This window comes from Nannizzia gypsea, genomic scaffold (genome assembly GCF_000150975.2).
Source record: "Nannizzia gypsea CBS 118893 supercont1.7 genomic scaffold, whole genome shotgun sequence".
Classification (NCBI taxonomy): Eukaryota; Fungi; Ascomycota; class Eurotiomycetes; order Onygenales; family Arthrodermataceae; genus Nannizzia; species Nannizzia gypsea.
The window spans coordinates 1,186,290-1,201,019 of NW_003345195.1; the positions used below are offsets into that span (position 1 = coordinate 1,186,290).

The window sequence follows — 14,730 nt, forward strand, 5'->3', positions numbered from 1 at the left end:
CAACATCGCAGCTAAATAGCACAACATTTCAGTTACAGATCTCATCGCAGCTATTACATATGGCAGAAAGGTAAGTGCCACGTCCTCAGACTACAATCTTCCAAGCTGTATGTGAGCTTGCTAATATAAATACAGTTCAATTGCATCTGCAGTCGCGCTACCCGAACCCCCACAATATCCCAGCCCAGAAGCTCTACCGAAGCGAAGACAGAGCACTTCAAGTAACAGCAGCAGTAAAAGGAGACGGCTCAGTGCAGACGGGGTCTCCGAGCATGCTACTCAGTCTGCCATCCCATCATATTCTTCGGATACTCGGCGGCCGAATGATTCCGGTGATGTGAGGGCAGCAAATCAACCCAGGACAGGGAGGGACGAGGAACGTAAACGTGGCCGTAGGCTTTTCGGTGCTCTACTTGGAACGCTTTCTCAGAGTTCATCTACGCCAGCGCAGAGAAAACGCTCAGAGATCGACAGGAAGCAACAAGCAAAGCTGAAGCTTCAGGATAAGGAATACAATGAACTAACCAAAAAGAAATACGAAGATCTTTTGGCGGCGAGGAGGAAGGATCAAGTTCTCTATGATTCCCAGTCGGTATGTGAACAATATGGGCAACTTGCTCACGAAAGGATACTTTAACTAACGGCTTGAAAGACCGAAATTCGTCACGCGAACGCGCTTGCAATGGCAAACTTTCTCCAAACCAAAGCGGAACCACCATTGGTAATTTGCCCTTCCCTTGCATATTTTATGTATGACTCGGCAAGATCCAGGCTAATCTTGATACCGGTTAATAGTATTATCGACCGTGGTACCTTCGGCCTCAAGACGAAACAAAGATCCAAAGCCAAATTGCAGAAGTAAAAACAAGTATAGAGAAGGAAAGAATGAACTCGAGCCAACACCATCAACTACAACACGAGCCAGTGACTGATGAGCGGAAATCTGTCGTTGAACAATCTAATATTAATACCGTTGAGGATAAGGCCACAAAAGATATCACAGACCCCATAGGATCTAATACTGACGCGCTCGAACAGACCAGTGAGGCTCCGGAACGAACCTTAATTAACACAACCCCTGTCTCAGTACCTCTCGCACAGCCCCAAAGCCCAAGTGGGCTTGATGAGGAACACTCTGGTGAGGTACTAATGGAGAATACCGAGGATGCTGTAATTTATTAACTTGACGGATCATGCCTTCTTTCTCCTTATCCCCTTCGCTTATTTGTTCTAACGGATACTTGGACACTTTGCCGCCTATCCTATTTCTACTACTTATACGGCTTAGCTATTCTTCTCTTTTGCAGCCAGCGCCTTCCTCGGCATCTCTTAACATTTTCCAAAGCATATCATATCCGTTGTCTTTGGCGAGAAAATGGTTTCTACTCGCATACTGTGCGTCTTCGGCATTGCCGAATGTGTAACGCGATTTCTCAACAGGTGCATTCTCCCCAAGCCATAATTCAAGCCGAATAATTCTTAACAATGGTTTACAGTTAACACCAAGCAAACAGATTGATCCGGCCCCTCAAAAGTATTTATGCCTTGTGCTGGTTTTCTGTAGAAGTCGTTGTCGTTGTCACTGTAGTAAACCAGCGGCTAGTCCACTTTAACCTCGGCTGTCCACGCTAGGAAGTGGGATCCACCATATGCGTAATCCCGCTCAATCCAGGGGTATATAAGGCCGAAACAACGCCATCTCTGTTGATGTTGATATCTACCATCCCACCGATAACAAACAATTAATTTACACGGATTACTTGGAGAAGATATATCTGCAAACTTAGTTCTGCGCAACCGCAACGGCCAGCAAGCAGCGGCTCTTGTTCGCTTGTTCTACATACCAGGCAATATGTCGTTGAATAAGATACAAGTGCCGGAAGACCCGAGAGTCAAGCATTGTTCTACTATCGTTAATGGAACGACCTACGGTATGACTTCCCCATTCAGTATATATTTGGTTGTTGCATCAACTCGTCCGTATGATCACCACCATAGAGCTATAGAAATCACTAACAACGAAATAGGGTACCTCCTTGCGGCTCCCCCAGATGGCAAATATAGAGCAACTATCTTCTTGGTCCGCTTTCGTTCATCGAATAATCAATCCATTATCCTCAACCGTGGTCTAATGCACGATATTGGCTGAGTATAGATCCATGGTTTTCCCGACCTCTCTATGGGTTGGAGGTATCAAATCCCGACGCTTCTCAACCTTGGTCTAAGAGTTGTGGCTCCAGACTGTATGGGTTATGGACGCACTGTGTGTATTTTCTTCTCGCTTTCTAGTATTGTGTGATTTGTGCTGATTCTATACAGGAAGCCCCGAAATTCACCCCTGAGTCTGCCTGGCGCTATGGCTACAGGCAATGTGCAAAAGACATGAGGGAACTTGCGCACCAGTTGGGTTCCTCAAAAGTTATCCTTGGAGGGCATGATTGGTAAAGGCTTCTTATTTATCTACCATCATCAGACATAACATTTACTAATCCATGTCAGGGGCGGTGCCATTGTTTATCGTATTGCTCTCTACGAACCAGACTTTGTTACCCATGTATTTTCGGTCTGTACCCCTTACTGGCCGCCAACCAAGGAATATCAATCACTCGAACAAACAATTGCAAAGATACCATTCTTTGGGTACCAGGCTCAATTTGCCAATGGTGGTTTGGAAAACATCATTCAGTCAAAGGAGAAAATACGTCAATTTTTGAATGCCATGTATGGTGGCAGAACAACAAGTGGTGAACCAGCAGTGAGCATGGAAAAAGGCGTTCTACTAGACAAATTACCAGATATTCAACAGTCTCCACTTCTCTCTGATGCAGTACGTACCTAACCATTTCCAATCAGTGATGTTTTCAAGTTCTAATTGAGCTCAACTTAGGAAATGGATTACTATGTGGACGAATATTCAAGAACCGGTTTGCATGGGCCAGGTAAACTAACTACCTCAGCTGTGTCTCCTTGAAAATAACTAGTCCATTTATTGATCATTAATTAATAGCGAGCTGGTATCGAACCCGAGAGCAAAACTGGAAAGAAGAGCAGGAGTTCTTAAACAGGTCTATCGATATACCCGTTCTTTATATCTCGGCAACAAAAGATATGGCACTTCGGCCAGAGCTCGCACGTAATATGGGCCGGAAAATCAAAAATCTTACCAAAGCTGAAGTTGTTGCTTCACACTGGGCTCTTTGGGAAAAACCTAAAGAATGCAATGTGCACATCAAAAACTGGATTGAAGGTGTTGTGTTTGGGGGAAAGGTAAGGCTGTAGATACAAGCTCACTACGACTATGGGCCGCACTATCGGTCTCTGCTTCCTTAGACGCATAGGAGAAAATCATTAAATTTACATGCATATTAGTGTCAGATTGATAATTACAACAGGTGGTTCATATATAGCAAACTCATCTAAACATATGCGGTCAGTCAAACAGATGGGCCTCCCATCAACTAATGCTCTAGAACGGTAGACTTGAAATGTGCTCCAGCCTTCTCAAGGTTTTCAATATACTCATCCTCCAGGGACGCAGGTGTAAGGTAGCCTCCTTTATTATCCTGTCCGATTTTCTCGCTCCTAGCCAGAATTCGGGCGGCTTCAGCAAGAAAAATTCCCGTAAGCCTGTAAGGACATCCGTCGTAACAGAATGAACCCAGGACTCTGATATCCTTCTTTCCGGGCTGATCCTGTTTAGCAGTAGAAATGCCCCTGTATTCAATAGAGAAGCCTGATTTGGCCTCCTCTGGTAGCCCTTCGCCAGGAGGATGGAGATATCGAGGCAAAATCCACCGGACGGGCGATATTAGCAGAACAAATGCTACAGCTATGAGGGCAAAATGAAATCCAACAGCGGTAAAGATATTGCGGGCTTTCATACTCTCCCAGAACCTAAAATTAGGGTTGAACAGCTGGGGCATCAATGAGCTAGTACGGTGGACAATCGCGGTATCGCACGCCTCACAGACACAGGTGGTACCGACTCCAATGTCTGGAACGTAATGCACGCCAAAGATGCGGCGAAGAATGGGAACGGACTTTGGCTGGGCAGGCTTTGAGACCGAGGTGCAGTACGGGTCACTGCTGTTGGAATCAATGTTATCAAAGAAATCGATAATGGTTCTAAGCGTACCACCGCTAAATTTGCCTCTATAGTTCAGAGTTAGCAATTATCTCGCCCAGAGCTATCAGCTAAACGTACTTTATATGGTAAAGAGACATATCTGTCTCATCCGTGACAACGCCAAACTGATCCTTGATCGATTTCGCCATGAAGTACGTCAACAAGTCAGCTGGCGCACTTTCTATACCATTCGCAGATATCAACTATGAAACTTAGTTAAGATTGGCCTCTAGCGGAAGAAAGAGTAAGAAGGTTTGAGAGGGCCCTACAATTGCACCAGTAGATTTGGCAGTTTCGTGGAACTTCTGGATCATATCGCGGACCCAAGGCGCCTCTCCAGTCCTATACAAAACAATTAATATCGAGAAATAAGAAACAAGGGAATTAAGAGATCAAGAGGCGTACACGTCAACATAGTGGGTACCATTTTCAGCACAGGCCTTGACCACAGGGGTAGAGTACTTGCGATACGGGCCCACGCAATTGATAATAACTTTGGTTTTGCAGGCCAGTTCCTTCAATTCAGCGTCTTTCAACTGGACAGATAGGATTTCTACACCAGGTTAGCATCACATCCTATTGGTGCAAAAAGGTCAATGCCTAAGTAGGCCGCTGTCTGATACCATACCTGGAGCCTTGCGGTCATTGTTAAGTGCCTGTAGCTTGGTAGATAGACCCTCCAACTTCTCTGCAGAGCGGCCAGCAATTCCCCATGCGAGGTTGGTAGGTAGATTCTTGACAATGTGTTCAGCGCATAGCTTTCCAGTATATCCAGTGGCCCCGAGTAACACAATCTCGAGAGTGCGGGGGTGCTCCATTGTGATTTGAAGTTGTTGTGAGTACAGGCAGAGCGAAGGGGGCCGCCAAGTAGGCTCTGTATACCAGACTTCTGCCTTTCGTACCCTTGAATAGCAGCCTGTTGTTTTCCTGTGCGTCGTTCTCCTGGTTGTATCTCTTGCACCCTAAATGCGATTTCCAAGGTAAACTGCCAAGACTTTACTAGCCAAGCCGAGGCTCATCTCACGTGAGAATAACTTGTCACGGGATCTCGCCAAGTCTCGCGATCAGGTAAGCGAACACACACAAACACCAAAGAAGGAGAGGGAGAAAAAAAAGAAGTGCAACTCCAACTTCTCAATCATCACATCTCGACTTTCGTTGCCCTTGCATCACATAACAAGCGCGACAAGATGACGAAGCGCACTAAGAGTACGTTCGAACCCCGTGGATTATTGCGCGGACGGATTGATTGCTAACTGATTTCTGCAGAGGTCGGTGTTACCGGTAAATATGGTGTCAGGTACGATTGTTGCAATTCCTCCCTCGATGGTCGAAACGGACAGCACAAAAGCGAAACCACTACTCGCACGAAGCCGATGAACGATGGATTTTGAAAGTTGACTTGGTGAAATCACAGATACGGTGCCTCGCTCCGAAAGCAGGTGAAGAAGATGGAAGTCACCCAGCACGCCCGTTACATCTGCACATTCTGCGGCAAGAACACCGTAAAGCGCGCTGCCGTTGGTATCTGGGAGTGCCGCTCCTGCCGCAAGACCGTCGCCGGAGGTGCCTGGACTGTCTCGTAAGTCGATCCCCCGGCAGCTTCATTCAAGCACGGCCAGCCAGATTTGAACCGCCAAAGATCTCTTGATATCATGGGAGAGGGGAAAGGAGGCACAGAACTGACATGGAAATATTTACACAACGTATAGCACCGCCGCAGCTGCCACCACCAGATCGACCATCCGTCGTCTACGAGAAATCGCCGAGGTATAAATATGGGTTGGAACAATGGAGTTGCTATTTCTTTAGTTTTAATACATGGGGATTTTTTTCTCTCTTGCACTTCCAAATCAAAAACCATATGATGATGACGCCCTGAAACGGTCCCCTCCGCATTCTTTCTGAGCAAGCGAGGGAAAGCACAAACAAAAAAAAGAGCCAAGAGCAATGGATCGAATAAAGGGTCGACAGCTTTATGTCTATGTCGATAGCGCGCACAAAATGTCTGGGCTCGAGCTCACAAAACGAGGTCCGGCGAATATCGACTATTACCAATAGATGTTAAGGCAATAAAAAGACAAATAAAATTCCCATTGCTTCTCAATGGCCCGCGCCGCCATCAAGCTCCTGACTTCTCCAGCTTTATCTTTCTTGACACTGTGTGTCGTTATCTGGCGCTGACTATCTCCAGCAACTTGCGCCGTACTGCTCTGCAGCGCCGGGAGTAGGCACCCTCTATGTAGTCCCGCAGTGGCCAGGTCAGTCGCTGCCTTCACCCAGCCTCCCTCGCCTGCTTGCTGACTGCCTCTCGTATCTCACCTCACTTTCACCGTCTCCTCCCCCCAAAGCCGTCCTCGCTGCCGGCCTCACCTGCCTCTCGCTTCGCGCTTACTAAGCCAGCTCACGCCCGGCTATGCTTACCTAATAGTGTCATGAGTGCAAGTCACGTTGCCGGCGCTATGCCCGACGCAGCCTAGCGTGCCCTCTGCCCATGCTTCAAAAAGAACGGCCGGCTTGTTCGTCCCCCACAACTTTCTTTCCTCCTAACATCACATCCTCACTTCGCTCCCTGCTTGCCGCCGCGCTGCGCCGTGGAAAAGCTGCCCTCGGTCGCTGGCTGCTCTTCATGCCGCACTCTAAACCTGCAAGCCGCGTCCCCGACTCCTACCTCTACTCCAGCAATGTCAGATACATGTATTGTGTGCTTAGGCGACCTTGGCGAAGGCGATGCCGCTGACGTCGTGCCAAGCCTGGTCACAGCAACCATCCAGGCGCCCAAGGAGAACACCGCCATTGAGGCTGTAGAGATCGCCCATCTGCTGCCTCGCGGACATAACCTGCATCACGAATGTCTGAAACCCTGGGTTGAACGGGCAAACAGCTGTCCGATCTGCAGACAGAACTTCAATGTTGTCGAGCTAACGTCCAAAGTTGGAGGTGCGTCCATCTGTTCCTATAGTTATACCACAACAGCAATGTTTGGTGGAAATTTATGCTGACCGTTGTTTCATTTGCAGGCCCTGCCGTCTCTTCATATGTTGTGGAAGACCGAGTTCAGGTTGCCGATATCGATCCGTCTATGCTTGGAGATGACTTACTTGAGTACACCGACGAGTTTCAGCCGTGTTCAATATGTGGTGACGATGACAACGAAGCTGTACTGCTGTTATGTGACGGATGTGATGTTGCAAGCCACACCTACTGTCTGGGCCTGGATTCTGTCCCGTCTGGACCCTGGTTTTGCATGCAATGCAGCCTCGTTTCATCCCCAATCGTCAATAATATGCCTATGCGTCTTACCCATCGACGCACCAGGGCAGACCAACGGAGATATGTGGCCAGCAATCAGGTAAATGCTCTTCACTGGGCTCGGGTGTGGCAGTCTGTATGGGACCAGCTTCACCTTGACCTCGATTTTCCGTTTGACGATGAAGAAGATAATGGAGCCGGCCGCACCCTACTCCAACGAAGACAAGAGGAGACGAATTTAAGGGAATTCAGAGCTTGGGAACGAAGGATCCGGGTTGCTGAACGCCAAGGCGGATCCAGTAGGCTACGGGAAGCCGTTCCTGCCCTACTGGAAATGCGCAGAGGCTGGCCATCGCGACCCCGACCTAGAATTCAAACCCCTGAACCGGAATCCATAGATGAAATCAGAGCCTGGAACGCCTTTGAGCGAGCAAATGCTGTACAGGAAGGGGCGGCATGCAATAGACGAAAACGAAAATCTCCTACCGCCTCTCCAGTAGAGCCTGAGCCGGCCCAGCCAGAAAGAAAGCTCAAACGACCAAGAACTAAACGTCCTGAGGCGCTGGCAGATATCCTTGATCATGGAGGAGAATCATCTAGCCGTGGCGGTGGCCGATTACCCAATGGCGATGACCAGTCACTTAACAGCCATTCTCCCCCTTCCGGGCCAAGTTTCCTTCAGTCCTTGCTCAGGGAGGTAGAAGAGTCATCAACACCCAACTTGCATGCTGGCCCACTTCGATTGGCCACTTTACCCTATAATCCCACGGACATGAACTCTTCCGGTCCCTCGTCACCCGCCCTCTCCCCCCTATCCTCTAGCCGTTCTTCTTCTCGTCCATCATCTACCACCCCGCCGCCTCGTTCTCTAGACTCCGTTCCAAGCGACTTCAACTTTTCCTCTCCAGAATTTTCCCCTTCACGCTCTCCAGCTGCCACGCGCAGCTCATCCTCAGAAGAAAACCTTCGACGTTCTCGAAGACGTATACCCGGCAGTCGTCAGCCTTGTCATGATTTGTCCCCTTCACCTCCCCAATTGCGATCCAATGAATCATCGCCGACACGTGGCCTATCTCTCTCCACTAAATCCCACCTCCAGAAGATGGTCAGCTCCGCTCTAAAGCCGTACTATCGTCGAAAGGAAGTTTCAAAAGAAGAATACACGGATATCAATCGAAGAATATCCCGTCTTCTTTATGACCAAGTCGATGCCTCTGGAACCCTTGACTCAGAGACCAAGTCAAAACTCGCTATCATTGCCAGCGAAGAAGTCAGCAAAGCAGTTTCTATACTTCGAGACCTTAGGGTGAACGAAGCTAGCGACAGCAGTGGCGCTGGATCGGCACTCGCTTCGTCCTGACCCCTGCTTTATGAATAACTTTGATGACCCAACGAAGACTGAACGAATTCCGAATTCCGAATTCCTGCGCGACTTCAGCTATGGAAAAAACAACTTTCGAACTTTATTAAAATTCCAAAATGTATTACTATACTGATAATATGTTTAACGAGACGGTTTCTTTCGCTGTGTATTTCCTGATTAATTTTACACACTAATATCGGCGTCTCCTGGTTCGGTTTAATGGCTTACATGGTTCACGGAGTATGAGCGTTTCCCAAGTTTAAGGCGATTGGTTCGAGGTGCATTTGGTGATTGCACCATAGTTGATGGATGATGGACTAGACTACAGACATGGAGGATACATTTTCGACAGCACAGAACAAGTCTTATGTAGCAATATAAACAGGAAGGGCGCTCTCATCCATCTTCTTATCTTCATCCACTCAGCAACATTGGCAACCAAAACGGCACTACCATATATTGACTCGCTTGTGTAGTTAACCAACTACCTAGATATTTGCGGACTTCAGCTTTGACTTCAAATGATCAACAACGAAGAGCATGATATGCTCAAGTCGACGATGATAAACATACCCGCTCCGGAACATCGCTGCGTGCTATCGCATATCATTTCACTAAAGTTATCGGATTCAAAGGGATAACTCTACTTCTAAAGTCCGATTCTCAATCATTCCGCTTAGAAAACAGTCGGTCGACGTCCAGCATACCTATAGGAGCCTGGCTGCTACGTTAATCCAAGCCTTTGTCCATGCATAAATTAAAAAACCAAATAGACTAACTCTTTCTCTGCAGACCTTTATCTTCCTCTGATACGACAAATTCGTCTATCTCTCGGAGTAAAATGGACACGATTGTGACGTCACAGCGGCTGGCTCGGAGTTAAGTGGTCATCCCTTGTCCTTCGGCCGGGCCATCAACGAATGACAGTCCCCAGGCTTATTGTTGGCCTCGACTAGTTGATGTTGGTCCTTCCTTTCTTCTTTCTAGATCCTAAGAGATTTAACCTTATACCTTCCTCCGGCACGTTTTTGCCGTAGTCTTAACCATATACCATGTCCAAGCTACGGAAGAGAACCTTCGATTTACAGTGTTTCACTGCCAGATGGAATGTACCAGGTATATGCATGATGATTTCATCGCTTCGATCCATGTACTCCTTTTGTATCTGTTTGACCCCCTTGAGGGATCGCATCATCGTACTCAACCCCCTTCGGGTTGGTGTGTCATGTCGGCACAACAGTCAGTCACGACGCGATTGTCAGCTTCGGGCCTTCGTAGTGTTCAAGGCCGATGGCGGATTTGAAATGCGTCCCCCTGGATATAGATATATATATATGCGTGTATATATCCCGTTACTGAGCAGTCTTGAATATGAACAACCAGACTTTACCCAGTTGTCTAACATCCTTCTTGTTTCCTAAATTAGTGAAAATAGCCTAACATAAGTGATTTAACTTGTGTTAACCATGGCAGAGCATGCAACCGCGTCTCGCTCAATGGACCCAGAAAAGAATACCAATACCCCAGAGCTAGCCCGAAATAACACCAACATGGCCGAACCATCAGGCTTGCGGGGGTCAGACCTTGAAAAGGGAGAAATACCTGGATCTCCCCCTTCGCCTCCTCTATCATACGATGAGCCTAAGAAGAACCCCGATCTTGTTGACTGGGACGGCCCCGACGACCCTCAGAACCCAAAGAATTTCAGCCGCATGAAAAAATGGTATATCACTATGATGCTTTCAATCTTGACCTTCTGCATCACTTTCTCGAGCAGTGTCTTCAGTCAAGCTACAGCAGTAACAGCGAAGATCTATGGAGTCTCAGTGGAGGTTACAACCCTTGGGACCGCACTTATTGTTCTGGTAAGTTAATAAGACCTCATTGAGTTCGTTAAAGTCTATATTAACGTTGTGAAGGGATTTGCTCTTGGACCTATCATCTGGGGACCGCTTTCCGAGGTATATGGTCGACGACTTCCCTTGATCATCTGCTTCATTATTTCAGCTCTCTTCCAGATTCCCGTCGCAGTAGCACAAAACCTCGCAACTATACTCGTCTGCCGGTTCTTGATCGGCGCCTTTGGCTCCGTGACCCTTGCAGTCGTTGGCGGTGCCTTGGTAGATATCTGGGAACCTGTTGATCGCGGTATTGCGGCTGCTGGATTTTGTGCAGCAACCTTTCTAGGACCAATTGCCGGACCTATTATTGGTGGTTTCATTGTCCCTTCACATCTTGGCTGGAGATGGACCAACTGGATCACTCTCATTCTTGATGCCGCAGTAGGTCTTGTAGCTGTATTCAGCCTCCCAGAGACCTTTGCTCCAGTTATCCTACAAAGCCGAGCAACAAGGCTTCGATTTGAGACAAAGAACTGGGCCCTCCATTCCAGTCTTGATGAAAGCCCTCTCACATTCAACGATATCGTTCACAAATATCTGAGCCGTCCATTCGAGATGTTGATATTAGAACCAATTCTTTCCCTAATCACTCTCTATCTCGCCGTCGTTTACGGAATCCTGTACCTCTTCTTCTTCGCATACCCAATCTCCTTCGGAGAAGTTCGAGGCTGGAAAACCACCCTGGCGTTGCAGCTCTACCTTTCATTGGGCCTTTCCATTGGTATCTTACTCGGATGTGCCGTCCTCATCTACATCAGCAAACACCAATATGCTCAAAAACTCAAAACAACCGGCAAGCTGGTCCCAGAAGACCGTCTGCCACCAATGATATTTGCCGCTATTACTCTCCCTGCAGGCTTGTTCTGGTTCGCCTGGACATCATCGCCACATATCACTTGGGTGCCACAAGTGGTTGCGGGTATCCCCATCGGTTTTGGCTTGATCATCATTTTCTTGCAAGGCATAAACTATGTTGTTGACGTTTACCTTGTATATGCCAACTCAGCACTGGCAGCCAACACCTTCGTCCGAAGTTTGCTGGGCGCAGCCTTCCCTATGTTCGCTTCCCAAATGTACCACAACCTTGGAGTTGCATGGGCAAGCAGCGTGTTGGCCTTCATCACTCTAGCCATGATCCCAGTTCCAATCCTATTTTATGTATACGGAGCTAGAATTAGAGCCATGAGCCGCTTCGTTCCAAAGGCGTGAGTGAGGGTATATTTGGGTTATTTTCCTTGATTCGTATATATTAAAAATTGGGAAGCTTTGGAGTTTTGTAATTATGCATATCTGGAGGAAGCGTTTTTAGACAGGATGCATTATAATCATGATCAAATATATTATATTAATGTTACCTCAACAAATCCTCTACTATTTCTGCCTAAGCTCCAATTCAAGCTCACTATCAACTTGACCAAAATGCAACTAAAGTTGGTTTGTTTGTTCACTTTTGAAACGCGGCTGGAGCCTCGCCTCACGTGATCAGTATTTATTTTAAACCTTATTATAGTTACATAAGGCAAAACGCGCTCGCGCATCGAAATAACTATGAATTTTCGACCTTGAGCAAGCCTGGACGGAGGTGAAAGCGCCCATCACACGGGCAAACAGCTCTTAACTGTGGGTTGACTGCTGGTACCGACTTATCCAGTCTGTCTGTCGCGTTGAGCTGTTTTGAGTCTCTCAGTCTTACATCTTCCAATTCACGATACGACGAAAGCAACCCCGGGCCTCAGTCGCAGCCCCGAGCTGACCTGTGAGGGCTGTATATTCCGGAGCAAGTAACTCAGCCCTTCATATCACGACACGCTTCTCTGAGCGCCGCGCATGATTGATTGAACTTCCTCGAGCCATAAAACTGCTATCTGATAGCATTACAGATCTAGCTGACGTCTGGGATACGCGCACGATGCCTGCGCGCAAGCGAACCCGTAAATCCGCTAAGGCGGCTCCAGTCGAGGTTGTAGAGGAGACCGTGGAATCGGAGGAGCAGGAAGAGGAGGAAGAGGAGGAAGAGGAAGCACAATCCGAAGAGGAACAGGAAGATGGCTCGTTGCATAAGCTTCAGTTTAACCAGGTGATCTCATGGAGAGCTGGGAAAGCTATACCAGTTGCACATCTGCTTCAACGGCTCGAGGAACTAGGCTCGGAACTACGAATGCTAGACCAGGAGGATATCGACCGAAGCTCATTGACGAAGGTCTCTCAAGAGCTAGCTGATGGACACCTGCTGGGACATAGAGATAAAGGTATTCGTGCGTGGACTGCGTGCTGTGTCGTGGACATATTGCGCCTATGTGCTCCTAATGCGCCGTTCACTGTGAATCAATTGAAGGTACACTTTAATCCTCTCTATCATTTCATATTGGCCAATCTAGCTCACTTTACATGGTGAATTTCTAGGATATCTTCACATTGATTGTGACTTCGATTATTCCAGCGCTGGCAGACCCCTCCAATGCATATAATGACCAACATATATATGTTCTTTCTTCATTGGCAGAAGTCAAGAGTATTGTGCTGCTTACGGATGTTCATGCGCCTGATACCCTGATACTTCCTCTATTTTCGTCTTGTTTCGATATTGTTTCGGGTTCTTCCAAGGCATCAACCGGGGAGGATCTAGCAAAGAATGTGGAATATGACATGACGCGACTTCTTGCTCCAATCATTGACGAGGCCCCGAGTTTAGCCCCTGAAGTCATTGACGTGATCGTTGCACAGTTCCTGCGCGTTGATCCTCGGGCTATAGACCAGTCCTTAGCCACTTCTACCGGAAAGGGCAAGAAGGGGGCTACCGGCGTTGTCGATGCTAAACAGGGAACCCTGTTATTGAAAGATTACCCCCCAGCTTATAACATGGCGAAAGCTATATGTAACGCTTGCCCAGAGAAATTGACAAGCTACATAAGTCAATACTTCAACAATGTCATACTGGATGCTTCCGGCCCCTCGGGCATCAACGGATTGAAAAATCGCCGGAATAGTTTGGACGACTCTGAGGATGAGGGTGAAAATATCAAGGATCTTAACAAGGCTCATAGATTGATACGAGAGTTATGGCGGGCGTGCCCCGACGTACTACAGAATGTTATCCCACAGCTTGAGGCGGAGTTATCTGCGGATTCCATATCACTTCGCCTTCTTGCAACACAGACCATTGGTGACCTAGCAGCGGGTATTGGTGTTGCAGGCCCTCCTCCCGATCCATCAATGGATCCGGCTGCTTATCCCCGTCCTTCCTTAAATGATGCAGAATCTCCCTCCCACATGAATGCCCTCCTAACTCCTCTATCACCTAAGCCATTCTCAGTATCCCACTCTTCAGCCTACGAAAGCTTCCTATCTCGCCGTCAGGATAAGTCCGCCTCTGTACGAGCCTCATGGGCCACAGCCATAGGGAGAATACTGCTCACTTCGGCAGGAGGCACGGGTTTGAATACTGCGGAGTCGAACGACTTGATAGCAGGACTTACTAGGGCACTTGGAGATGCGGATGAAAAAGTTCGAATTGCTGCAGTAGAGATACTGGGAAAGTTTAATTATAAGGATGTCATCAAGAAGCTTGGATCTGATGGTGGCCTTTCTAAACCTGGCTCTCTTCTCTCGGTGTTAGCAGAGCGAGTTAAGGATAGAAAACATTCAGTACGCGAACAAGCCATGAACGTTCTAGCAAGAATGTGGGCGGTAGCATCTGGGGATGTTGAAGCAAATAACGAGGAAGTTATGAACGTTCTTAAAGATGCGCCGTCTAAAATTTTTGACGCCTATTATACCAATGACCTCGACCTTCAAGTGCTTCTCGACCATGTCATCTACGAAATGCTTTTGCCCCTTACTTATCCCCCAATCAAGGCTAAGCAAGCAAAAGGTCAGTCACAGAAGTCAAAGGCTATTAAGGGCAGCCAGGATGATGATGTAGATCCTGACTCGATCCGTGCCCGGCGTATTCTTACCCTGGTCAATGGACTGGATGAGAGATCAAAGAATGTGTTCTTCGCTTTTCAATCTCGACAGGTGAAAATGAGGGCGTTCATAGATTTCTATCTGACCGCCTGCGAGGAATACAACGTAAGTTCTCCTGTTTA

At 47.7% G+C, this 14,730-nt stretch overlaps 7 protein-coding genes across 7 annotated transcripts in view; 6 read left to right on the top strand and 1 right to left on the bottom strand.

Moving 5' to 3' along the window:
- Window positions 1–59: 59 nt before the first annotated feature.
- MGYG_07753 (pinin/SDK/memA domain-containing protein) lies at window positions 60–1,182 on the top strand (the record flags this gene model as incomplete). Its single annotated transcript, XM_003170460.1, has 4 exons — window positions 60–70; window positions 136–592; window positions 653–721; window positions 796–1,182. The coding sequence occupies 4 exons, from the start codon at window positions 60–62 to the stop codon at window positions 1,180–1,182; spliced, it is 924 nt and encodes a 307-aa protein (XP_003170508.1).
- Window positions 1,183–1,852: 670 nt separating this feature from the next.
- MGYG_07754 (epoxide hydrolase 2) lies at window positions 1,853–3,279 on the top strand (the record flags this gene model as incomplete). Its single annotated transcript, XM_003170461.1, has 7 exons — window positions 1,853–1,931; window positions 2,028–2,080; window positions 2,156–2,263; window positions 2,320–2,441; window positions 2,500–2,827; window positions 2,888–2,939; window positions 3,008–3,279. 7 exons carry the CDS (start codon window positions 1,853–1,855, stop codon window positions 3,277–3,279), a joined length of 1,014 nt encoding a protein of 337 aa, XP_003170509.1.
- A 179-nt stretch (window positions 3,280–3,458) lies between these two features.
- MGYG_07755 (trans-acting enoyl reductase) lies at window positions 3,459–4,944 on the bottom strand (the record flags this gene model as incomplete). The annotated part of the gene is made up of 5 exons (XM_003170462.1): window positions 3,459–4,152; window positions 4,205–4,329; window positions 4,396–4,468; window positions 4,532–4,679; window positions 4,755–4,944. 5 exons carry the CDS (start codon window positions 4,942–4,944, stop codon window positions 3,459–3,461), a joined length of 1,230 nt encoding a protein of 409 aa, XP_003170510.1.
- Window positions 4,945–5,316: 372 nt separating this feature from the next.
- On the top strand, window positions 5,317–5,902 carry MGYG_07756 (60S ribosomal protein L43; the record flags this gene model as incomplete). Its single annotated transcript, XM_003170463.1, has 4 exons — window positions 5,317–5,335; window positions 5,396–5,426; window positions 5,544–5,708; window positions 5,839–5,902. 4 exons carry the CDS (start codon window positions 5,317–5,319, stop codon window positions 5,900–5,902), a joined length of 279 nt encoding a protein of 92 aa, XP_003170511.1.
- Window positions 5,903–6,810: 908 nt separating this feature from the next.
- Window positions 6,811–8,738, top strand: MGYG_07757 (hypothetical protein; the record flags this gene model as incomplete). Its single annotated transcript, XM_003170464.1, has 2 exons — window positions 6,811–7,066; window positions 7,147–8,738. 2 exons carry the CDS (start codon window positions 6,811–6,813, stop codon window positions 8,736–8,738), a joined length of 1,848 nt encoding a protein of 615 aa, XP_003170512.1.
- Window positions 8,739–10,207: 1,469 nt separating this feature from the next.
- On the top strand, window positions 10,208–11,851 carry MGYG_07758 (polyamine transporter 1; the record flags this gene model as incomplete). Its single annotated transcript, XM_003170465.1, has 2 exons — window positions 10,208–10,606; window positions 10,661–11,851. The coding sequence occupies 2 exons, from the start codon at window positions 10,208–10,210 to the stop codon at window positions 11,849–11,851; spliced, it is 1,590 nt and encodes a 529-aa protein (XP_003170513.1).
- A 700-nt stretch (window positions 11,852–12,551) lies between these two features.
- The window catches only part of MGYG_07759 (sister chromatid cohesion and DNA repair protein BimD), a gene marked incomplete at both ends in the record, with an annotated part of 4,815 nt that continues 2,636 nt past the window's right edge, over window positions 12,552–14,730 (top strand). Inside the window, 2 exons of the mRNA XM_003170466.1 lie at window positions 12,552–12,977; window positions 13,046–14,713. Coding sequence (XP_003170514.1) covers window positions 12,552–12,977; window positions 13,046–14,713 — 2,094 coding nt within the window. The remainder of the gene's footprint in view (window positions 12,978–13,045; window positions 14,714–14,730) is intronic.